This window comes from Bos taurus, chromosome 15 (genome assembly GCF_002263795.3).
Source record: "Bos taurus isolate L1 Dominette 01449 registration number 42190680 breed Hereford chromosome 15, ARS-UCD2.0, whole genome shotgun sequence".
NCBI classification, from domain to species: domain Eukaryota; kingdom Metazoa; phylum Chordata; class Mammalia; order Artiodactyla; family Bovidae; genus Bos; species Bos taurus.
In genome coordinates, this window is record NC_037342.1 from 58,053,306 (window position 1) to 58,078,711 (window position 25,406).

The 25,406-nt window shown below is 38.3% G+C and overlaps 1 protein-coding gene across 3 annotated transcripts in view; it reads right to left on the reverse strand.

The window, feature by feature from the left end:
* CCDC34 (coiled-coil domain containing 34) overlaps positions 1-25,406 on the reverse strand; it is a 77,072-nt gene that overhangs the window by 42,070 nt on the left and 9,596 nt on the right. For all 3 annotated transcript variants that reach the window (XM_059875148.1, XM_059875150.1, XM_059875149.1), the window contains exon 3: positions 9,029-9,136. In XM_059875148.1, the coding sequence (XP_059731131.1) occupies positions 9,029-9,136 (108 nt within the window). The remainder of the gene's footprint in view (positions 1-9,028; positions 9,137-25,406) is intronic.

Genomic DNA, 25,406 nt, shown 5'->3' on the forward strand with positions numbered 1-25,406 from the left:
ATTTATTATTTGTAGACCTTTTGATGATGGCCACTGTGACTCATGTGAGGTGATATCTCATTTGTAGTTTGGATTTGCATTTTTCTGATAATTAGTGATGTTAAGCATCTTTTCCTGTGCTTTTTCACAATCTGTGTATCCTTTTGGGAGAAATGTTACTGGCACAGGTGATTCTCAGGTCTGTGCCCCACCACTTGGGGCCATCTATGTATCTTCTTTCAGTCTGTATGTGTCCCTAGATCTGAAGCAGATCTCTTATAGATAGCATTTATAAGGGTCTTATTTTTGTATCAATTCAGCCTGTCTTTTGGTTGGAGCATTTAATCCATTTACATTTAAGGTAATTATCAATATGTATTAATATGTTCTTATTGCCATTTTGTTAATTGTTTTAGATTAGTTTTTGTAGGTCTTTTTTCTTTCCTTCCTCTTTTGTTCTCTTGTGATATGATGACTAACTTTAGTGTTGTTTGGATTCCTTTTTCTTTTTTGTATATCTCTTGTAAATTTTCAGTTTTTTATTCCCATGAGATTTTGATATAGCAGTCTGTACACATACAAGATTGTTTTATGTTGCTGGTCTTTTAATTTCAAAATGCATTTCCAATATCCTCCATTTGTACTGTCCTCACAATTGCTGGTTATGATATCATATTTGTGTGTGGATGATTTCCTACCTTTACTGCAGTTTGCCTTTACTGGTGAGCTTTCCCATTCATAATTTTGTTTCTAGTTGTTGCCTTTTATTTTTCACCTAGAGAAGTTCCTTTAGCATTTGTTGTAAAGTTGGTTTGGTGGTGCTGACTTCTCTTAAATTTTGCTTGTCTGTAAAACTTTCTATCTCTCCATCAAATCTGAATGACAGCCTTGCTGGGTAGAGTATTCTTGGTTGTAGGTTTTTCCCTTTCATCAATTTAAATATACCATAGCATTCCCTTCTGGCCTGCCGAGTTTCTGCTGAAAAATCAGCTGACAACCTTATGAGGATTCCCTTGTTGCTTTTCCCTAGTTTCTTCTAATATTTTCACTTTGGCTTTAATTTATGTCAGTTTGATTAACAGGTGTCTTGGCATGTTCCTCCTTGGTATAAGCTGCCTGGGACTCTCTGTGCTTCCTGGATTTGAGTGGCTGTTTCCTTCCCATGTTAGGGAAGTTTTCAGCTATTATCTCTTCAAATATTTTCTCAAGCCCTTTCTCTCTTCTCCTTCTGGGACCCTTATGATGCAAATATTTATGCTTTTAATGTTGGCCCAGTGGCCTCTGAGACTGTCCTTCCTTTCATTCTTTTTTCCTTTGCTCTGTTCCACAGGAGTGATTTCCAAGACTCCATCTTCCAGCTCACTAAATTCATTTTTTCCACCTCAATTATTGTGCTACTGATTTCTTCTCTTGTATTTTTCATTCTAGTTATTCTATTTTTCATCTCTGTTCTTTAAATCTTCTTGCTCTTTGTTAAATATCTTTTTGTATCTTCTTAATCTGTGCCTACATTCTTTTTCCAAATTCTGGCATCATCTTTACTATCATTACACTAAATTCTTTTTCAGGTAGGTTGCCTAAATCCATCTAGATATCTTATGGGTTTTTATCTTGGTCCTTCATCTGGAACATATTTCTCTGCTGTCTCATTTTTGTCTAACTTTCTGTGTGTGTAGTCTCCTTTCTGCTGGCTGCAGGATTTTAGCTCTTCTTACTTCTGGTGCCTGCCCACTGGTGGGAAGAGTTGGGTGTGTCTCTCTGGTGAGCAAAGCCTTGTCAAACAGTGTGTTTAGAGGGAGCTGTGAGCTCGGTACAGCTTTAGACAACCTGTCTGCTGATGGGTAGCAATGTGTTCCTATCCTGCTGGCTGTCTGGCCTGAGGCATTCCAGCACTGGAGCCTGTAGGTTGTTGGACAGGGCCAAGTCTTGATGTCAAAATGGTGACCTCTGTGAGAACTCATGCCAATCAATACTCTCTCAGGCCACTGCCTCCAGTGTCCTTGCCCCCAGCTCAGTGATCCATGGCCAACCCTCACCTCCCGAGGAGACTCTCCAAGACTCACAGGTAGGTCTAGCCCAACCTCTTCTACTTTGTGTTGGATCCCAGTGTATGTGAGCCCTCTAAAGAGTGGAGTCTCTGTTTCACTCAGTCCTGTGGAGCTCTTGCCCTCAAGCCTGCTGGTCCTCAAAGCCAAGTGCTCTGGGGGGGTTCCACCTCCTGATGCCAGATCCTCAGCCTCAGGAGCCTAAGATGGGGCTTAGAACTTTCACTTTTGCAAGAGAACCTCTGCAATATAATTATTTTGCAGTTTTTGGGTCTCCCACTTGTGATGTCACTAAAGTATCTAATTGTCTTTTTTGGCTTCTTCTATGTCTTTGAATGTAAAATATATTTTTTGGTAGTTTCCAGTCTTCTTTGTCAATGGTTGTTCAGCAGTTTGTTGTGCTTTTGGTGTTTTCGTGAGAGTTCAGTTCAGTTCAGTTCAGTTGCTCAGTCGTCTCCGACTCTTTGTGACCCCATGAACAGCAGCACGCCAGGCCTCCCTGTCCATCACTAACTCCCGGAGTTCACTCAGACTCACGTCCATCGAGTCAGTGATACCATCCAGCCATCTCATCCTCTGGCGTCCCCTTCTCCTCCTGCCCCCAATCCCTCCCAGCATCAGAGTCTTTTCCAGTGAGTCAACTCTTCGCATGAGGTGGCCAAAGTACTGGAGTTTCAGCTTTAGCACCATTCCTTCCAAAGAAATCCCAGGGCTGATCTCCTTCAGAATGGACTGGTTAGATCTCCTTGCAGTCCAAGGGACTCTCAAGAGTCTTCTCCAACACCACAGTTCAAAAGCATCAATTCTTTGGCGCTCAGCTTTCTTCACAGTCCAACTCTCACATCCATACATTACCACTGGAAAAACCATAGCCTTGACTAGACAGACCTTTGTTGGCAAAGTAATGTCTCTGCTTTTCAATATGTTATCTAGGTTGGTCATAACTTTCCTTCCAAGGAGTAAGCATCTTTTAATTTCATGGCTGCAGTCACCATCTGCAGTGATTTTGGAGCCCAAAAAAATAAAGTCTGACACTGTTTCCACTGTTTCCCCATCTATTTCCCATGAAGTGATGGGACCAGATGCCATGATCTTCATTTTCTGAATCTTGAGTTTTAAGCCAACTTTTTCATTCTCCTCTTTCACCTTCATCAAGAGGCTTCAGCCCCTAGCCATCTCCTGTATCAACAGAGGAGCATATATTAGGCTGCAGAACACAGGGCAGTGGTGCTGACCTTCTCTGCAGTTTACTCTCCATTTTGCCTTCTACAAACCAGTTGCTGTGCTCTCCTCCTAGGCTTTGAATGTCCCTCTCCATCCAGGCTTATGCCCCGCCAGTGAAGGCTCTCCCCAGGGTATGGAACTCTTTCCTCATTCATAGCTCCCTCCCTGGGGCGCAAGCGTGTCCTGATTCCTTTCCTTTTCTTTTTCCTTTGTCCTACCTGGTCATGTGGAGGTTTTCTTGTCCTTTTGGATGTCTGAGGTCTTCTGCTGGCATTCACTAGATGTTCTTTGTAAATCATTCCACTTACTGATATGTTAATGTTTTTGTGAGAGTAGGTGAGCTCCCCTACTACTCCTCCACAATCTTGATCCCCTGGCCTGATGTTGTACTTTGAGACAGGACTTTTAAGTCACTCAATCTGTGCTATTTTGTTATGACAGCCCCACTAGACTAGTAGAATAAGCTTATGAAAAGATGCTAAACATCATTAGATCTCAGGAAAATGGAAATTCAAACAATGACATACTGCTGCTACTTAGCCAGTCATGTCTGACTCTCTGTGATCCTATGGAGCCCGCCAGGCTCCTCTGCCCATGGAATTTTCCAGGTAAGAACACTGGAGTGGAGTGCCATTTCTTACTCCAGGGGGTCTTCCCGACCCAGGGATTGAACCTGTATTTCCCGCACTTGCAGACAGATTCTTTACTAGTGCCCCCTGGGAAGCCCAATGACATACTACACGTAACAGAATGATTTAAAATGAGAAAGACTGAGAATCTGGCAAGGATACGGTACACTTGGAACTGTCAGATATTAGAGGCAGGAATATAAAATGGCAGAAGCACTTTATACGAAATTGCCGATTTTTTTTTTTTTAAACCTAAAAACCTACCATACAACCCAGTAATTCAGTTCCTAGGCATCTACCCAGGAGAAATGAAAGCAAGTATCAACAAAAACACTTGTACGTAAGTGGTCACAGAATTTTACTCATATCTCCAAACTGCAAACAACTTAATTATCCATCAACTAGTGAATGGATACATAATTTGTGATACTGAGCAATAAAAAGGAACAATCTTAATATAAGAAATATTAGCAATGTTTAAAAACAAAAGTAGCCTGGGACTACCCTGCTGGTACAGTGGATAAGAATCTCCCTGCCAATGCAGGGGACACAGGTTTGATCCCTAATCCGGGAGGATTCCACTTGCAGAGAACTAACTAAGCCCATGTGCCACAACTACTGAGCCTGAGCTCTAGGGCCCATGAGCCACAACCACTGAGCCCGCTCGCCCTAAAGCCCGTGCTCTGCAAAAAGAGAAGCCGCCGCAATGAGAAGCCCACACACTGCAGCAGACAGTAGCCCCTGCCTGCCACAACTAGAGAAAGCTCTGCACAGCAACAAAGACAGAACACAACCCAAAATAAAAATATTTTTTTTAAAGTAGCCTGATGCTAAGGAATATACATTTAGTGATTCTATCTGAAATTCTAGAAAAGGCAAATCTTATCCATAGGAACAGAAAGCAGACCGATGGCTTCCATAGAGCTGGGGTTAGGTCGGGGGTAGGAAGCAGGGGTTAAATGCAAAGGAGCTCAAGGGAGCTTTTTGGAGTGAAGAAAGAGTTCTCTCTTTTGACTACGGTGCCGGTTTTATAAGTACATATCTTGTCACACCTCATCAAACTTAAAATAGGTGTATTTTATTGTATGTAAATTATAGCTCAATGAAGTTGATTTTAAAACATCAGACAGGCTCTCTGCAGCATTTAAACTACAGAAGAGGGAATGGAATGTCTTTAGTTAGCAAAAGGATACCAGAACAGGCACTCAGAGAGAAGTACCGAGAGGGAATAGCCAGCCACTAAGTGGCTTCAGATTTTCTGGCACTCCAGTTCTACACCACACAGAGCACAACAATACATCTTTTTTTTTTTTTAAAGATGGTGCCTTGAGAGAACCTTTGTTTCTTCCAACTAAAGGAAACTAACAAACCTGAATTTCTATTTTGATTCCTTCAATAGTACCTGGCACATAATAAAAGTGTTGAAGGCATCAATGAGAACTGATGACAGTTATCAATCATATGCTTGTTGGCTTGAATTAATTTTTGACATTAAAAAGCAGTTCTTTGGTTTAAAAAAAAACTTTAAAAATAAATTTACTTTTAATTTTCAATGAAGGCAAATACCCTTTTACAAAATATGTGGTAACACACAGTAAAAAACAATCTAAAAAATAAATTAGTATGGCAACACAAATATCAGAGTACCAGATGAGATAAGCCCTTTATTTGAAAAAAGCTTTACAAAAAAAGAAACCAGTCACAATAAAAGAAACCAGCTTTGCTAATGGATACATAAATTCTTTTTGTCTGATTTTTTGATAGAACACAGTGAAAATGACTTAGAGAAAATAATGCCACAGATATAGCTAAAATGTGAATGAGGCTGGAGGCAGCAGAGGACCACACACCATGAAATGTAAACAGAGGGGAAAAAAGCTAGATGCCAGACAGGAAGAGAAGAACCAGAAGAGCAGTCTTTACAAATAGAGGTAAATGTAACCAAGATTGAAATAAGAAATCTGAGCGTTCTTAAAGGAAAAAAACAAGAGTATCCTAATTATTCCTTAGCATGCAAAAGAATTCTACAGAATAAGTAAATTTAATTTTTATTTCTCAAGGTTCATTTTTAAACTCTTCTCAACCTTATGGAATCTTGCTTTTGCTAATTAGTGATTTATGTCAGGGCAAGCCACCTCCCTCCAAAAGAAAGAAATTTTTTTCTCAAATAATTGGATTAGATCTACCACCACTAATTAAAACAGGGAATGTATCATCTCTACATTCTTAGACAAACAACAACTATGTTTGACTGGCATGGTAAAATGAGCTTAATGGAGTCAGAAGATAAGAGGAGCTTTTAGAGGAGAGAATATACTTATACAATACACACAAAACTGGTTTATAATTATACACTTCAAGAAAGTATCACTCAAGGCTTAGTAGTGGTCATACAGGCTTATTTTGATTTTGGCATTTATTCACAAAGAACTCTCTTATTGTATTATGGGATGTAGCAAACTTTAAAAAATAATTTACTTAAGTAAAGAACAACAAATATATTTATGGTTATAACACACACATGTCTAGCCAATTCCTTCTTACAATATTTGGATGAAGAAAGCTATGTAATCTTCAACTTACTGGGGAAGTATTCACTAGGTACTCTTATTAATACCACTAGGCACTACATTCAACAACAGCTAGGAACCAAAAATAATGTAAAACTTTTGGTTTACAATTTCAACATCTAACTGCATTCATGAACCTGGACATTAATAATAAAAGCAGTACCACTCCAAATATGCAAAAACTCACAACAGGAAACAAAGTGACAAGATAAATATTTTTTTAAATTTCTAACTTGTGATCTAATACAAGAATGTATTCAAATTCAAAGGAAGATGATACATTTATTCATTCAATAATTTATCACCTCCAAAATACTATGTATATGTTTGCGTGGTCCTCTCTCCATTCGACCCACCCTGCCCTTCCCCACTGTGTGCACAAGTCTGTTCTCTCTGTATTAGACAGCCAGTGGGAATTTGCTGTGTGACACTGGGAGCTCAACCCAGCGCTCCGTGACAACCCAGGCGGTGGGAGGGGGAGGAAATGGGAGGGAGGTTCACGACGGAGGTGACATATGTATACCTGTGGCTGATTCATATTGATGTATGGCAGAAAAAGCATTATGTCAGAGCTTATAATAGATAAAAAGTAATACAAAAATAACTCCTTAGTTACAAAACAGAGACTCACAGACAGAGAAGGAACTTATGGTCCCCCGAGGGGAAGAATTGGGGGAAGGGACGTTAGGAAGTTTGGGATGGACATGTACACACTGCTACATTTTAAATGGATAGCCAACAAGGACCTACTGTATAGGGAACAGGGAACTCTGCTCAATGTTATGTGGCAGACTGGATGTGAGGGGAATTTGGGGGAGAATGGATAAATGGATAAATATGTATGGTTGAGTCCCTTCACTGTTCACCAGAAACTACCACAACATTGTTAATCAGCTATACCCCAGTACAAAATAGAAAGTTAAAAAGAGGGGGAACCACCTAAAAAATAACTCCTATCCTGAAGAGTCTTAAAATTACATGAGAAGTGAACACATATGCATAATACAAGGCAGCCACAAAATATATATATAACACATGGCAGTATATGATAAAGTGATGTCAATTAAACAAGGATTCAGAGAAGAAAAGAATTCCCAGCATGTGATCAGAGAATACTTCATGTAGGAAATACTTTGAGTTGGATAACAAAAGGAGGTGAGTGAAAATCGCTCAGTCATTTCCAACTGTTTGTGACCTCATGGACCATGCTCCTCTGTCCATGGAATTCTCCAGGCAAGAATACTGGAGTGGGTTGCCACTTCTTTCAACAGGGGAACTTCCCAACCCAGGGACTGAACACGGGTCTCCTGCACTGCAGGCAGATTCTTTACCATCTGAGCCACCAAAGGTAGGGGGGAAATGTGATGAGATCCCACATTGAGGAGATAATTATTAAAAAAAAAAAGTGAGAAATAGAACAGAAATGTTCTCAAAAGTTCTTGCGAACACATATTCCTAGGGGCTTGGAGCACAATCCAAAGCCCAATATTTCTTTGAATTCTACTGTGTATTTTAAAAATACTATAAAATTTATGTTCTATACTATTAAATATCTGTGCTTGCTTTAGCATAAAAATAACATTTTTCTTCTCAATATTTTCCAGCAAAACTAATACACCAAGAATATGGGCCATGCTTATCCTGACTGTGCTCCCCAAAGATGCCAGTCAGAGGCTGACAGTGTGGAAGGAAGAAGAGCACAGGTGAAGGAGACATGGTTCAGAGCAGAAGGTGTTTAACCAGCCAGGCCAGGACAGTTCACATGCTATTCAGAGGACAGGAGGCAATGACAAAAGATGTGTTTTTGAACTGAGGAATGACATTTGGCTTTTTGGCAAGATTTCTCTGGCAAGGACAAAGAGGATGAAGTCAAATCTTGGGTGGCTTTTAAGCATCAAGATACTGATTTATCCGCTGGATAACTGAACAAAGAGGCACAAATCCCTGCCCTTATGGGGCTTACATTCCAGTATGGGAAATAAACAACGAAGTGAAGTGAAAGTCTCTCAGTCATCCGAATCTGAGACACCACGGACTGTAGCCCACAGGCTCCTCTGTCCATGGAATCTTCAGGCAAGAATACTGGAGTGGGTAGCCGTTCCCTTCTCCAGGGGATATTCCTGACCCAGGGATCCAACACAAGAGAATTCCAATTACGTTTTGGTGACTGAGAAGTTACACTAAGATCAGAAATCAAGGAGTCAGGACGATGGTTCTGTCAGAGGAGAATGGATAAAAATGGGTTGTTTTAGATTTGCAGGCCCAGAGGTGCCTACCTACTGAAGAGATGAAAATCCAAGGCTCTAGGAGGTCAGGTCTGGAGATAGTAGACTTCATGACTACCTGCAACCACATCCAGATGGAAGCCACATGAGGGAAAAGGGAGAGAGCAGACAGCAAAGGACAAAAGATCTGACAGACGTCCCTGGTGGGGAGAGGTTGGGGTGGGGCGGAGAGGGGGCAGAAACTAGGTCAGAAAAGGAAGAATCCAAGAGAAAACGAGAAACGCGTAGGTAATCACTAGGAGTAACAGGATGAAGACTACAGATGAGAATATGTGTGTGCCCTTTTTTCTCCTTACCTGTTCATTCTTTTTCTGAACCCATTCCTTGTGCTTCTCTTCAGCAATTATCTTTCTCTTTTCACGGTCTTCCACTTCTTTCTTTTTTTCTAGCTGTTGATTTAATTCCTATAGATTTTATTCAAACAAAAGGCAACATTTAATAGAAGTATTCAACCTTGCATATTAAAAATAAAAGTCTGAGGTTAACCGAATTAAACAAGAATATAGTTTCCTTTATAGAAATACACCATTAGTGACAGTAACTTACTTAAGTAACTAGTTTATGATGAAAGGAAAGCACTGGTAAAAAGTATAAGTCATTTTTTAGAAATGCAAATAATTGCTTGGCAGCAAAACACTAGTTTCTTAGACTAAACTTCAGCTAAATTACCCTCATTGAAATCAACTTTCCCACACACAAATTTTGGCATCACTGTATGCTACTGGCAGAAGCTCAAGAGAATTGCAACTTTTTTACAGTTATAAAAAGCTTCTAGATTCTTGATGAAGATAAAGGATAGGAATTAAATAATCCCTAAATTAAACTTTTAATTCAGAGTTATGCCAAAGAAGAAATGTAAAGAAGCCATTCAATTTTTTAAAGGGAGTAAAAAAAAAAAAAAGGATCCAGATTTTCGTTCACTGATTTTATAGCTGTTGGAGTGTAAAACAAAACCACATTCATATCCTAGATTATTTAACTGCCTTGCTGTCACTCGAATCTACACGTTTGGGCATTTCCTCGGGAGAAAGAATGTGGGAAGTATGGCCAAATAAAACTACAAGCTGAATGCCACCACTCTGTCACTCACCAGTTAGATTACTGCATTAGTGGAGAATGCTGTTCAAACTACACTCCTAGGACTCTACCACCATAATTACCGGTTATTTTTCTTCTCTCTCCTTAGATACCAGCAATCGGATACTTTTACATGTCTTCCACTGGACCTCGCTCCCTATTCCCATGCCTCCCTTTCCCAAGGACCTACCTACCTCAGCAATGGGTGGCAGTGGGAAGGACAATTTTTCAATTGTCAGATAATTCCAGTGCGTTAAATGAAATGAAGATAAAACTTGACACCAAGAACATATCTTACGCCTTTTAGAACAACTGTTCTCAGGATACCTGTCTTCCATGATCTCTCATCCCCAAATCCTTCAGCATAGGTAACAACTGTCCTCACTCATTCAGTCTCCCAACTTTTCAACACTGTACTCCCCTACCCCCCAAGTAAAATATCCATCTTGCTTTTTAAAGGATTCTCCATTACCTCTGCAGCTGCTATCCCTTGATTATTCACTTATTTTTTTAATGGAGCACCTACTATAAAGATAGCAGGGATGAAATTCCAGAAGTCTCTGACCTTATCTGATTCTGTATACACGAAAGAATTAAGTGCTGTGTTGTGAGGTACTGTATAGAATAAGAGCTCAGAAAAGGAAAAGGAAGATGAGAGGAGAGAGTAAGGTCCAAAGTAGTAAAAGAAAAAAAAAAAAAGCACCATGAGAGGAACAATGAGGAAATAGCTTGACTACAAGGGGGAGGAGTGAAGACTAGAAAATCAGAGTGTGGTATTAATACTAACTAGACAGGAAAAGGTCTTTTGAGACAGGCAGAGTAAAGTAAACACTGTGGAGTAGGAATACTTGGCAAAGGGAACGATTCAGAACTCTCAATGGTAAAGGCTGAAAACTGCATTTGAAGGGATCAGAACTATTCTGAGGGAGACAGACAAGGAGGTTGTCACAGTATATGAGTTGGAAGGAGATATATATGAGTCTGGACTTGGGTCAGGAAATAAGGGAGGGATATACTTCTATGTATATGTATACACATATATAGAAGTATATCCCATTCCATATATGTATACATATACACAGAAGTATATCCCTCATTTCCTGACCCAAGTCCAGACTCGTATATGTATATACATATATGTGTATACATATACATAGAAGTATATCTACATATGTATATACATATACATATATGTATATGTATGACAGGCCAGATATAGATTTGACAACCACATTTTCCAAAAAAGTCTTAAATTTTATCAAGAAAAGTAATGATTTAAATATACAACTAAAAATAGGTTGATTACTTTTATGAACCTTTTCAGATTCTTCATATAATTAAGCTCAAAAGTAAAGAAACAAAAATCAGACTTTGTATTCTGATTTTATGGTTCAAAAATTCTAATGTTGATATAAGAGTTAAAGATGAAGGAAGGGTCAAAAGTCTCTAGAAAATGCTGCCGTTGACCCAAACAGTGCTCTAATCTCAGGGTGTCTGTACAAACAATTTGCCACCTCAGAATACACATCACATTCTGAGAAACAACCCTCCCTCCAAGGCTGGCCCCTCTCAGAATTTCCCACCCTAAATGCCTCCATCTGTTTACCACCAAAGCAAGTTTCTACCAGACACTGCTGGAGCCTTCTCTCATAAGGCCCTGTGTCGTCTTCTGGTACACCACTGAATTTCAACAGAATTATACATCTTCCCACAGAGTAAACACTTGATTACTGAAAACCAAAATCCAAAGAGGATCCTAAACATGGATTTTTTATTTCAATAACTTTTGCCGACTAAGGTAACAATCAGAAAAACTGAGTTTCTGAGTCTCACCAACTCTATATCCTGCTCTTTTCCTTCATTAAGCACGGATGAATAAAAAGGGCAAAAGCAAGATGGTGGGAAAAAAACAAACCTGGATTATTCCCAAATTAGATAACTTTTATAGTTTAGAATAGACTGTACTAAAATGTTAAAGCAAATGTCAAAAACAAAAATTATCCAAAGGCCATAAAGAATTTAGGTCAGTCTGCTAAAGAATTGTTTTTAAATAATAAAAATTTAAGTAAAACTTATATGCCTTACAAAAACAACATACTAGTTTTTCACAATACTAATGTTAAATATTTACTATTTTTATTACTTCAACAGTTAAAATATAAAAAAAAACTGTAAACATAATTTTGATGTGTTAATCTTACAGGGACATGTGAAACAAATCAAAATGTTGCTAAAATCAAATTTATGAAAGGTGATGAACTTTTTAATGATTTAACTACCTTTAAATTTTAAGATTTCAAGGAAGACTATATGAAAGCCAGTGTACACTTAAAATTAAATACTGAGTCTGACCCATTTATTTCTAAAATGCACCTTGGTATTGTGGAAAAAACACTTATTAAGTTGGAAGTCAAAAGACCCAGGATCCAGTCCCAGCTTTGTCACTAACTGAAACATTGGCAAAGCTACTCTCTGGCCTTCATCTTTTATTAGGGATCTGAGATGAATTGTTCCTTGTGGTTAAAAATCTGAGATTTTAATGATATGATTTATAAATAAATCAGAGAATACAGTAAATAAGAACAGAAAAGTAAGGAAAGCATGACTTAGAAAATTAAAACAAAAGGAAAGGCATGAAAAAAAAATGTGAATACCACAATAGCTCAAAGTAAGTTTATACCAAAGTGAGTAATTTATCTGTATGTTATGATGTCTCTGGGATGACTGATACAGTTAAGACTCATGCTAACATTTTAACTGCTTCAGAATTAAGTAATGATGTAGCCATAAGAAACGTCCAGCTACTAAATATATGAAAAGGCTTTAATCTTTTAACCAATTATACTCTGCTACATGCTTATTCACTGAGGTAGGAACTTTTTTTATTCATTATTCTAAACTGTTCTCTTATCTTCAGCAGTTATTATCATCTCCTTTAACACATAACAAACAACTAATTTTTACAAAGTGATTTCTATATATTAGGCCACATCCTGCTGTTCACTTAGTTCCCAAAACACTATGAGGTAAATGTCACTCTCCCCTTTCACTGATAATCCAGCAGAGAAAGGCTAAAGAGCCAAGATCTTAGTTTTGAATCCAGGATGTACGACTCAAGAATTTATGCTTTTAACCACTCTAATATTGTCTAACATCTGTCTAACATCTCTTATAGATGAAGAGACTGAGGTTCAGAGAAGTTAACTTTTCCAAGATCACAGATTTACAACAGCAAGACTAGAATTTCAGCCTAGTTCCATGTTACTCCAAAGCTCAGAGTTTCTTATAATTTCTGTAATTTAATTACATTAATTTATGGTGTGCTGACTTAAAATGGCTTCAAGTGACCCTCCTTTTCTTAGGATAACAAGTGACTTCTAGTGAGGCTGGAGATAAAGCTAAATAACATAAACTGAGCTCCACAATACCACTGATTCACTAGATCAGTGTTTTGCAAAACTGAGATTCTACAATCAATGCATGGGTTATGACTAGCTTTAAAAAAAATTAGAATATTTCCAAGTTCTCCACAAAATTAAGCTATTTCAGATATATACATAAGTGTGTATATATGTATGCATTTGTGTGCAATGAAGAAAAGCAGATTTCTCAGTGTGAACAAATATTTTGAAAGGTACAAAATTAAATAATTCCAGTAGTCATGTATGGATATGAGAATTGAACCATAAAGAAGGCTGAGTGCCGAAGAACTGATGCTTTCAAACTGTGGTGCTGGAGAAGACTTTTGAGAGTCCCTCAGACAACAAGGAGATCAAACCAGTCAATTCCAAAGAAAATCAAGTCCTAAATATTCACTGGAAGGACTGATGCTGAAGCTGAAACTCCAATAGTTTGGCCACCTGATGCGAAGAGCCAATTCATTGGAAAAGACCCTGATGCTGGGAAAAACTGAGGGCAAGAGAGAAGGGGGCAACAGAGAATGAGATGGTTGGATGGTATCACTGACTCAATGGACATGAGTTTGAGCAAACTCAGGGAGAGTGAGGACAGAAGAAGCCTGGCGTGCTGCAGTTCACGGGGTCACAAAGAGTAGGGCTTAGCAACTGAACAACAACAAACTCAACAATGGAATTAGTAACGTTAAAACTTAAGATTGAAGTAAGAAAATTAAGCGTCTGGGGCCTTAACAACAGATGAATTCTGAAAATAAATGAAAAAGCATTAAGAAGGCTATGACTGAAGAGAGTGGCCAAGATGGTGGAGTAGAAAGGCCCTGGGCTCACCTTTTCTCATGAGTACACTCAAAACCACAACTCTCTACAGAACAACTGTAGATGAAAAAGGCTGGAACCTAAAGACACAAAGAAGGAACCATAATGAGACAGGTAGGAGGTACAGATTCATATTACCCCCGAGGATGGGCAACCCACAAAGTAGAGAATAAGTATACTGCAGAGGCTCTCGCACAGGAATGCGAGTTCTGAGCCCCACGTAAGCCTGGCAGTCCAGCACTGGGAAGACAAGTGCCGAAAGCATTTGGCTTTCAAGGTCAGTGGGCTTACTTGCAGGAGCCCACAGAACTGGGGGAAAAGAGATTTCATTTTTACAGGGCACATACAAAATATCATGTACAATGGAACCAGGGCAAAAGCAGTAATTTGAAATTAGCTTGGGCCAGACCTACCTACTGGTCTCGGAGAGTCCTCTAGGCAGGCATGAGGTGGCTGTGACTTACCCTAGGGACACGGACACTGGTGTCAGGCATAGCTGGGGCATTCAGCTGCATGAGCTGATGGCGGCTGCATCTTGGCCCACTATCACCAAGACCTGGGCCCACCCAACAGTTTGTAGGATGCCTTAGGCCAAACAAGTAACTGAACAGAGACACAACCTCACCCACCAACAGGCTGCTTAAAGACTTCCTGAGCTCACAGTCACCACCAGACAAGGCCCTAAACACAGATTTCCTCACCAGGGTGCCAAGAGCTGGGTCTGGGCCCTTTGCACTGGGAAGCTAACATGAGCCTCTCGACCACCCCACACACCAGGAGGGCAGACACCAGAAGCAAAAAACTATAATACCACAGCTTGCACACTGAGTCCAGCAACAGCAGGTCAGACCCTACCCTGGGACCAGCTGGGCACTGGCCCTGCCCACTAGCAGGCCAACAACCTTTGGGACACCCCAGCCCCATATCCAACTCTGTCAGGAACCAGCCTCCAACACCAATCATCTAAAATGAGCTCTGGGATCCCTGGGCCCTGAAACCAGGCTCTAGGACGAAGCTCTGCCTGCAGTGGTCCTGCACTAACCCTAGGATCTGGCTTCACCTGCCAATAGGTGGGCAAGAGCCCCAGAGTCTTCAGGATACTAACTCTAGCCAACAGTGAGCCAGCACTACCCCCAGACTCCCTAGGGTTCTGCAACAGCTGCCTCATGACCAGCTGACACTAACGAGTAGCCAGCGGCATTCACACAAGGCAGTGCCTGGCAACCAACTAGACTAGCAGCCAACCAAGCCTACCAGACCACTCACAGTCAGCCTGCCACAACAGAAGGGCCTATGCAGGTTTATGGCTTAGGTAACAAGAGGAGAGGGCACTGCTGGAACAGGAAAGACATCCCCTACAGAAAGTAGTGACTCCAAAGTCCAAAAAGGTAACAAAGCTGCCACATACACAAAAATACAAATACCAATATAGACAAAATGAGACACCACAGGAGTATGTTCCAGATGAAGGAAAAAGATAAAACCCCAAAAGAAGAACTAAGTGAAGAGGAGACCAGCAATCTACCTGAGAAAAAGTTCACAGTAGGATCATAAAAATGAGGGAAAGAATTGGGAAGAAAATGGATGCACAGACAGAGAAGTCAGAATTTTTTTAACAAAGAGAAACTATAAAGAACAGCTGAACAGAGGTGAAGAATACAATAATTGAAATAAAAAATACACTAGAAAGAATCAACAGTACACTAAATGATATGGAAAAATGAATTGGTGAGCTGGAAGACTGAGTAGTGAAAATCGCTGCTACCGAACGGACATCTGGGACAACATCAACATACAAATACTCATATTATAGGGATCACTGGAGGATAAGATAGAAAGGGCCAGAGAAAACATTTGAAGACGTAATAGCTGAAAACTTCCCTAACCTCAGAAAGAAAAATGTCACGCAAGCCCAGAAAGTGCAGAGTTGTCCCATACAGGATAAACCTAGAGGAACACACCAAAACACATTGTAACCAAAATGTCAAATATTAAAGATAGAATATTAAAAGTAGCAAATAACATACAAAGGAACTCCTATAAGGCCATCAGCTGAAGTTTTCAGCAGAAACTCTGCAGGCCAAAAGTGAGTGTCATGGTATATTTAAAGTAATGAAAGGCGAAAACCTATAACCAAGAATGCTATACCCAGAAAAGCTCTCATTCAGATTAGATGGCAAAATCAAAAGCTCTCCAGTCAAGCAAAAGTTAAGAGAAGTCAGTACTACCAAACCAGCATTACAACAAATGTTAAAGAAACTTCTCCAGGCAAAAAAGAAAAGGCCACTACTAGAATCAAGAAAATTAAAAAACAAAAAGCCTCATTGGAAAAGACAAACATACAGTAAAGATAAGAATCCATTCACAAAGTTCGTAGTGAGGTTACAAGACAGGAGTAATAAAGTCATCTGTATCCACAATAAGCAGTTAAGGGATACAAAAAACAATTAGATGTAAAATATTATGTCAACAGCAGTAATCATGAGGGAAGAGTACAAATGCAGGGTTTTTTAAAATGCATTTGCAATTAAGAATTCAGTAACTTAAAAAAGACTGCTATATAAAAACTTCATGGTAACTGCAAACCAAAAATGCATACTAGATATATATGCAAGAAATAAGATGGAATTCAAACAAAACACTAAAACAGTCATCAAATCACAAGGGGGAAAAAGACCTACAAAAACAAACAATTAACAAAATGGCAATAAAAACATATGTATCAATAGTTACCTTAAATGTAAGTGGATAAAATGCTTCAACCAAAAGACACACAGTGGCTCAATGGATACAAAAACAAGAAGCATACATATGGTAAGACATATGACTACATAAGACTCATTTCAGAATCATAGATGCACACAGACTGAAAGTGAGGTAATGAAAAAACATATTCCACGCAAATGGAAATCAAAAGAGAGCCAGAGCAGCGATACTCACATCAGACAAAACAGGCTTTAAAATTAAAGAGACAAAGAAGGATACTACAAAAGACAAAGAAGGATACTACATTATAATCAAGGGATCAATCCCAGAAGTAAGATATAACAATGGAAAATACATATGCACCCCAAATAGGTGCACCTTAACATAAGGCAACTGTTAACAGCTATAAAAGGAGAAATCACCAGTAACACAATAACAGTGGGGACTTTGAAACTCCACCTACATCACTGGACAGATCATCCAGATGGAAAATCAGTAAGGAAACACAGACCATTAAAGATAAATTAGACCAGACAGCCTTAATTGATATTTATAAAACATCCCTATGAGAGCATCAGACTATACACTCTTCTCAAGGGCACATGGAATATTCTCCAGGGTAGATCACATGCTAGTCCAAAAAGCAAACCTCAGTTAATTTAAGAAAACTGAAATCATATCAAGCATTTTTTCTAGCCACAACACTAAGAGATTAGAAATCAACTATAAGAAAGAAACTGTAAAAAAACCCACAAATATGTGAAGCATAACAACATGTTACTAAACAACTAATGAATCACTGAATAAATAAAAGAGGAAATTGGGGGAAAAAAAACCTACAGACAAACAAAAACATGATGATCCAAAACCTCTGAAGCTTTCTACCATAACAAAAGCAGTTGTAAGAGGAAAGTTCATAGCAATACAACTGTACCTCAGGAAACAAGAAAAATCTCAAACAACCTAACCTTACACCTAAAGCAACTGGAGAAAGAACAAGAAACAAAACACAAAGGAAAGAAATTAAATAGATCAGAATAGAAATAAATGAAATAAACATGAAATTGATTTAAAAAAAGATCAATGAAATGAAAAGTTGGTTCTTTGAAAAGATAAAATTGATTTAGCCAGACTCATCAAGAAAATCCCATGGACAGAGGAGCCTCGCGGGCTGCAGTCCATGGGGTCACTAGGAGTCGGACACGACTGAGCAACTTCCCTTTCACTTTTCACTTTCATGCATTGGAGGAGGAAATGGTAACCCACTCCAGTGTTCTTGCCTGGAGAATCCCAGGGACGGGGGAGCCTGGTGGGCTGCCGTCTATGGGGTCACACAGAGTCGGACATGACTGAAGTGACTTAGCAGCAGCAGCATCAAGAAAAATGAGAGGGATTTCCCTGGTGGCCCAGCAGCAAAGACTCCGCACTCCCAAAACAGGCAGACTTGCTGGGGGACTAGATTCCACATGCCGAGTTTATATGCCACAACTTAAGATCCTGTATGCTGAAATAAAGACCTGGCATGCTGAACTGAACTGATGCTGAAATAAATAAATATTTTTTAAGAAGGAAAAAAGAAAAAAAAGAGGGCTGAAGTCAATAAAATTAGAAAAGAAAAAGAAGTCACAACTGACAATACAGAAATACAAAGGATCACAAGAGACTACTATAAGCAACTATATGTCAATAAAATGGACAACCTAGAGAAATGGACAAATTCTTAGGTACAATCTTGCAAGAGTGAACCAGAAGAAATAAAACACATGAACAGATCAATCACAAGTACTGAAATTGAAACCATGATTTAAAAACTCCCAACAAACAAAAGTCTGCACAAGATGAATTCACAGGTGAATTCTTTAGTATTAAACATTTGTGGTTGTTTAGTCACTAAGTCATGTCCACCTCTTTTGTGACCCCATGGACTGTAGCCCACCAGGCTCCTCTATCCATGGGATTTCTCAGGCAAGAAAATACTGCAGTAGGTTGCCATTTCCTTCTCCAGAGGATCTTCCCAACACAGGGGTCAAATCCAAGTCTCCTGCATTGGCAGGTGGATTCTTTATCACTGAGTAAACACGTATAAAAAAAGAGTTAAACTAATCCTTCTCAAACTATTCCAAAAAACTGAAGAGGAAGGAACACTCCCAAACTCATTCTATGAGGCCACTGAATATCAAAACTAGACAAAGATACCACCAAAAAATATATTACAAGCCAATATCATTGATGAACATAGATGCAAAATTCTCATCAAAATATAAGCAAACCAAATCCAGCAATACATTAAAAGGATCATGCACCATGATCAAATGAGATTATCCCAGAGATGCAAGAATTTTTCAATAACCGCAAATAGTGTGATACACTACATTAACAAATTAAAAACTAACAACCATATTATCTTAATAGATGCAGAAAAATCATTTATAAAATTCAACATTCATTTATGATTAAAAAAAACTCTCTAGAAAATGTGTTTAGAGGGAACCTAGCTCAACATACAAAAGGTCATGTATGATAAACCCACAACTAACATCATACTCAACAGTGAAAAGCTGAAAGCATTTCCTTTAAGATTAGAAACAAGATAAGAATGACCACTCTCGTCACTTTTATTCAACAGAGTTTTGGAAGTCCTAGCCATAGTAATCAGAGAAGAAAAAGAAATGAATCCAAACTGGAAAATAAGTAGTAAAGCTGTCACTGCAGATGACACAAGACCACACATAGAAAACTCTAAAGATGCTACCAGAAAACTACTAGAGCTCAGCAAGGAAGTCAGCAAAGTTGCAGGACACAAAATTAATACACAGAAATCACTTGAATTTCTATGCACTAACAATGAACTATCAGAAAGAAAAATTCAGGAAGCAGTCCCATTTACCATACCATCAAAAAGAAATAACATACCTAGGAGTAAATTCTCCTAAAGAGGCAAAAGACCTTTGCTCTGAAAACTGTAAGAACTTGATGAAAGAAACTGAAGATGACCCAGAGAGGGGAAGATATAGCAAAAGTATGTTCTTGGATTGGAAGAATCAATATTGACCAAATGTTATACTATCCAAAGCAATCCACAGATTCAATTTAATCCCTATCAAATTATCAATGACACTGTTCACAGAATCACATCAAATAATTTTAAAATTTGTATGGAAATACAAAAGACCCCAAAGAGTCAATGAAATCTTGATAAAGAAAAATGCAGCTAGAGCACTCAGGTTCCTTAACTTCAGACTATACTACAAAGTCACAATAATAAAAACAGTATATTACTGGAACAAAAACAGAACTACAGATCAATGGAACAGGACAGGTATCCAATAAACAAACCCACACACCTATGGTCAATTAATCTATGACAAAGAAAGTCTTTAATATATAATAGAGAAAAAGTCTATTCAGTAAGTGGTGGCGGGAAAACTTGACAGCTACATGTAAAAGAATGAAATTACAACAGTCTCTAACACCATATACAAAAATAAACTCAAAATGGATTAAAGACCTAAATATAAGACTGGATACTATAAAACTCTTAGAGGAAAAGAAAGGCGGTACACTCACTGACATAAACTGCAGCAAGATTTTTTTCAATCCACCTCCTAGAATAATGAAAATAAAAACAAAAAGAAACAAAAAGCACCTAATTAAACTTAAAAGCTTTTGCACAGCAAAGGAAATCATGAACAAAAAACCAAACAGAATGAGAGAAAATATTTGCCAGCAAATTGACCAATAAGAGATTAATTGCCAAAATATATAAACAGCTCATCTAGTTCAATAACAAAAACTAAATAAACCAATCAAAAAATGAGTGGAAGATCTCAATAGACATTTCTCCAAAAAAGACATGCTATGCTATGCTAAGTCACTTCAGTCGTGTCCGACTCTGTGTGACCCCATAGACGGTAGCCCACCAGGCTCCCCCGTCCCTGGGATTCTCCAGGCAAGAACACTGGAGTGGGTTGCCATTTCCTTCTCCTGAAAAGACATACAGAAGGCCAAAAAAGCACATGAAAAGATATTCAACATCACTAATTATTAGAGAAATGCAAAATCAAAGCTACAATGAGGTATCACCTAACACCAGTTGAAATGGCCATAATCAACAGGCTGACGCATCATCAATAAATGCTGGAGAGGGTGTGGAGAAAAGGAAACCCTCCTACCCTGTTGGTGGAAATGTAAATTGGTACAACTACTATCACAAACAGTATGGAGGTTTCTTAAGAAATAAAAATATAATCATGTGACCTACTAATCCCATTGTTAGGCATATAATCAGAGAAAACCATAATTTACAAAGATACTTGCACCCCAATGTTCACTGTAGCACTATTTACACTAGCCAAGACATGGAAGCAACCTAGATGTCCACTGACAAATGCTGCTGCTGCTGCTAACTCACTTCAGTCATGTCCGACTCTGTGCGACCCCATGGACTGCAGCCCACCAGGCTCCTCCGTCCATGGGATTTTCCAGGCAAGAGTACTGGAGTGCCATTGCCTTCTCTGCCACTGATAAATGAATGGATGAAACAAGAGGTAGTACATATACACAATGGGATATTACTCAGCTACATAAAATAATGAAATAATGCCATTTGAAGCAACATGGATGAACCTAGAGATTATAATTCCAAGTGAAGCAAGTTAGACTGAGAAAGACAAATACATGATATCACTTATATGTGGAATCTAATAAAAAAGATGATACAAATGAACTTATTTACAAAACAGAAACAGATTCACAGTCTTTTGAAAACAAACATATGGTTACCAAAGGGGAAAGAATAGGGGGAGGGATAAATTAGGAGACTGGGGTTAACAGTCTCCTAATTTATATACACGCTAGAATATTCAAAATAGCTACCAACAAGCACCTATTGTATAGCACAGGGAAATTTACCCAAAACTGTGCAATAATTTTTACGGGAAAGAATCAGAAAGAGAATGGATATATAGTATAACTAAACCACTTTGCTGTACACTTGAAACTAACACAACATTGTAAATACAGTATACCCCATAAAAAATAAAGATTAAATTAAAAATTAAGGATCATACACCATAATCAAGTAATACTTTTCCCAGCTATCCAAGGACTTTTTAATATCCACAAATCAATTTGATACACCCCACTAACAAATTAATATAAAAGCTTTTTGATCATCTCAGTAGATGAAGAAAAAGCTTCCAATTAAACAAAACATCCTTTTACCAAAAAAAAAAAAACCTCTCTAGAAACTGGGCATGGAGGGAACATACCTTCAACATAATAAAGGTCATGTATGACAAACCCTTTCATCAAGAGCCTCTTGATGAAAGTCAAAGGGGAGAGTGAAAAAGTTGGCTTAAAACTCAACATTCAAAAAATGAAGATGGTGGCATCTGGGCCCATCACTTCATGGCAAATAGATGGGGAAACAATGGAAACAGTGACAGACTTTATTTTTGGGAGCTTCAAAATCACTGCAGATGGTGACTGCAGCCATGAAATTAAAAGACATTTGCTCCCTGGAAGAAAAGCTATGACCAACCTAGACAGCATATTAAAAAGCAGAGAGACACTACTTTGCCAACAAAGGTCCATCTAGTCAAAGCTATGGTTTTTCCAGTAGTCATGTATGGATGTGAGAGTTGGACTATAAAGAAAGCTGAATGCCAAAGAATTGATGCTTTTGAATTGTGGTGTTGGCGAAGACTCTTGAGAGTCCCTTGGACTGCAAGGAGATCAAACCAGTCCATCCTAAAGAAAATCAGTCCTGAATATTCATTGGAAGGGCTGATGCTAAAGCTGAAACTCCAATATTTTGGCCACCTGAAGCAAAGAACTGACTCATTGGAAAAGACCCTGATGCTGGGAAAGACTGAAGGTGGGAGGAGAAGGGGACGCCAGAGGATGAGATGGTTGGATGGCATCACTGACTCAATGGACATGAGTTTGAGCAACCTCTGGGAATTGGTGATGGACAGGGAAGCTTGGCGTGCTGCAGTATGTGGGGTCACACAGAGTTGGACACGACTGAGCGACGGAACTGAACTGAATGACAAACCCACAGTTAACATCATACAAAACGGTGAAGATTAGGAAGAAAACAAGGATGTCCATTCTCGCTATTTTCATTCAACACAGTTTGGAAGTCCTCGACATAGTAATCAGACAAGAAAATGCAAGAGAAAAAAGGGGAGGGGGATTTGAATTTGAAAGGAAGACATAAACTGTCACTGCAAATAACAAGATACTATACATAGAAAACCCTAAAGATGCTATTATACTGGAAAACTACTAGAGCTCAATGAATTCAGTAAAGCTGTGGACACAAAATTATTATACAAAAGTCTGTTGCATTTCTATACACAAACAAGGAGTTAACAGAAAGTGGAATTAAGGAAACAATCTCACTTTCCATCTCATCAGAAAGAATAAAATACCTAGGAATAAGGCTACCTAAGGAGGCAAAAGACCTGTATTCTGGAAAGTATAAGACACTGATGAAAGATACTAAAAGGACACAAACATATTGAAAGATAGACTGTATTCTTTGATTGCAAGAATCAATATTGTTAAAATCACCATATTACCTTAGGGAATCTAGACATTCAATGCAATCCCTATCAAATTACCAGTGGCATTTTTCAAAGAACAACAACAAAATTAAATTCATATAAAAACACAAAAGGCCCTGAATAGCCAACACGACCTTGAGAAAAAAGAACAGAACTCGAGGAATACGCTCCCTGATTGCTGACTATACTGCAAAGCCACAGTAATCACAAACAGTATCGCACTGGGACAGAAACAGACTGAGAGCAAGAGAACAGAACAGAGCTGAGAACAAACCAAAACACCTAGAGCCAATTAATTCATGACAAAAGAGGGAAGACTACACAATGAAGAAGACATTTCTTCAATAAACGGTGCTGGGAAAACTGGATACTATCTGTAGATAAATAAAATGAGACCACTCTCTGACACTATATACAAAAATTAACTCAAAATGAATTAAAGACCTAAATGTAAAGCAAGATACTATAAAAACTCTTAGAGGAAAACATAGGTAGATATAAATTGCAGCAATATTTTTTTAGATCCACCTTTTATAGTAATGGAAATACTAAGCAAAATGTAGTCATAAGCAAAAGCAATTGTTTAAACTTAAAACCTTTTGTACATCAAAGTAAATCATACACAAAATGAAAAGACAACCCACAGAATGAGAGAAAATATTTGCACCTGATACAACCAATAAGGGATTCATTTCAAAAACACATAAAAAGCTCACACAGTTTAATATAAACAAAAAGAAACAACCAAATCAAAAAATGGGCAGAAAATCTAAACAGACATTCTCCAAAGATATACAGATGGCCAGCAGGTACATGAAAAGATGCTCAACATCATTAATTATAGAAAAATGAAAACTGAAACTACAATAAGGTATAACCTCACATTGATCAGAATGGCCATCATCAAAAAGTCTACAAATAATTAAATGCTAGAGAAGATGTGGAGAAAAAGGAACCCTTCTCCACTGTTGGGGAAAATAGAATTGGTGTCCCCACTATGGAGAACAGTATGGAGGTTCCTTAATTAAAAATCGAGTTGCCAGCAATTCTACTCCTGTATATATATCCAGAAAAGATGAAAACTCAAATATGAAAAGATAATGCATCCCAATGTTCACAGCAGCACTACTTACAATAGCCAAGACATGGAAGCAACCTAAATTGTTCATCAACACATGAGTGGAAAAAGAAGATGTGTGTGTGTGTGTGTGTGTGTATATACACACCAAGGGGATATTACTCAGCCATAAAAATAAATGAAACAATGCCATTTGTAGCAACATGAACAGACCTAGAGATTATCACACTAAATGAAGACAGACAGACTGAGAAAGACAAATATTGTATGATAACACTTATATGCAGAATCTTGAAAAATGATACAAATGAATATATCGGTCTGGTTAAAAGGTTTACTCAGGTTTTCCATAAAATGTTATGGAAAAATCCAAATGAAATTTTTCGGCCAGCACAATATTTACAAGACAGAAATACACAGAAAACAAATCTATAGTTACCAAAGAGAAAAGCAGGGGGAGGGAAAGATGTGAAGATTAATATTAATAGATACATACTACTATATATAAAATACATAAACAGCAAGGATTTACTATATAACAGAGGCAATTATAGGCAATATCTTATAATAACCTAAGGGCAAAATGGTTGTCTGAGGAAGCCTTATAAATAGCTGAGAAAAGAAGAGAAGCTAAAGGCAAAGGAGAAAGGGAAAGATACACACATTTGAATGCAGAGTTCCAAAGAATAGCAAGGAGAGATAAATAAGAAAGCCTTCCTCAGCAATCAATGCAAAGAAATAGAGGAAAACAACAGAATGGCAAAGACTGGAGATCTCTTCAAGAAAATTAGAGACACCAAGGGAACATTTCATGCAAAGATGGGCACAATAAAGGACAGAAATGGTATGGACCTAACAGAAGCAGAAGATATTAAGAAGAGGTGGCAAGAATACACAGAACTATACATAAAAGATCTTCATGACCCAGATAACCACAATGGTATCACTCACCTAGAGCCAGACATCCTGGAATGTGAGGTCAAGTGGGCCTTAGGAAAGCATCACTATG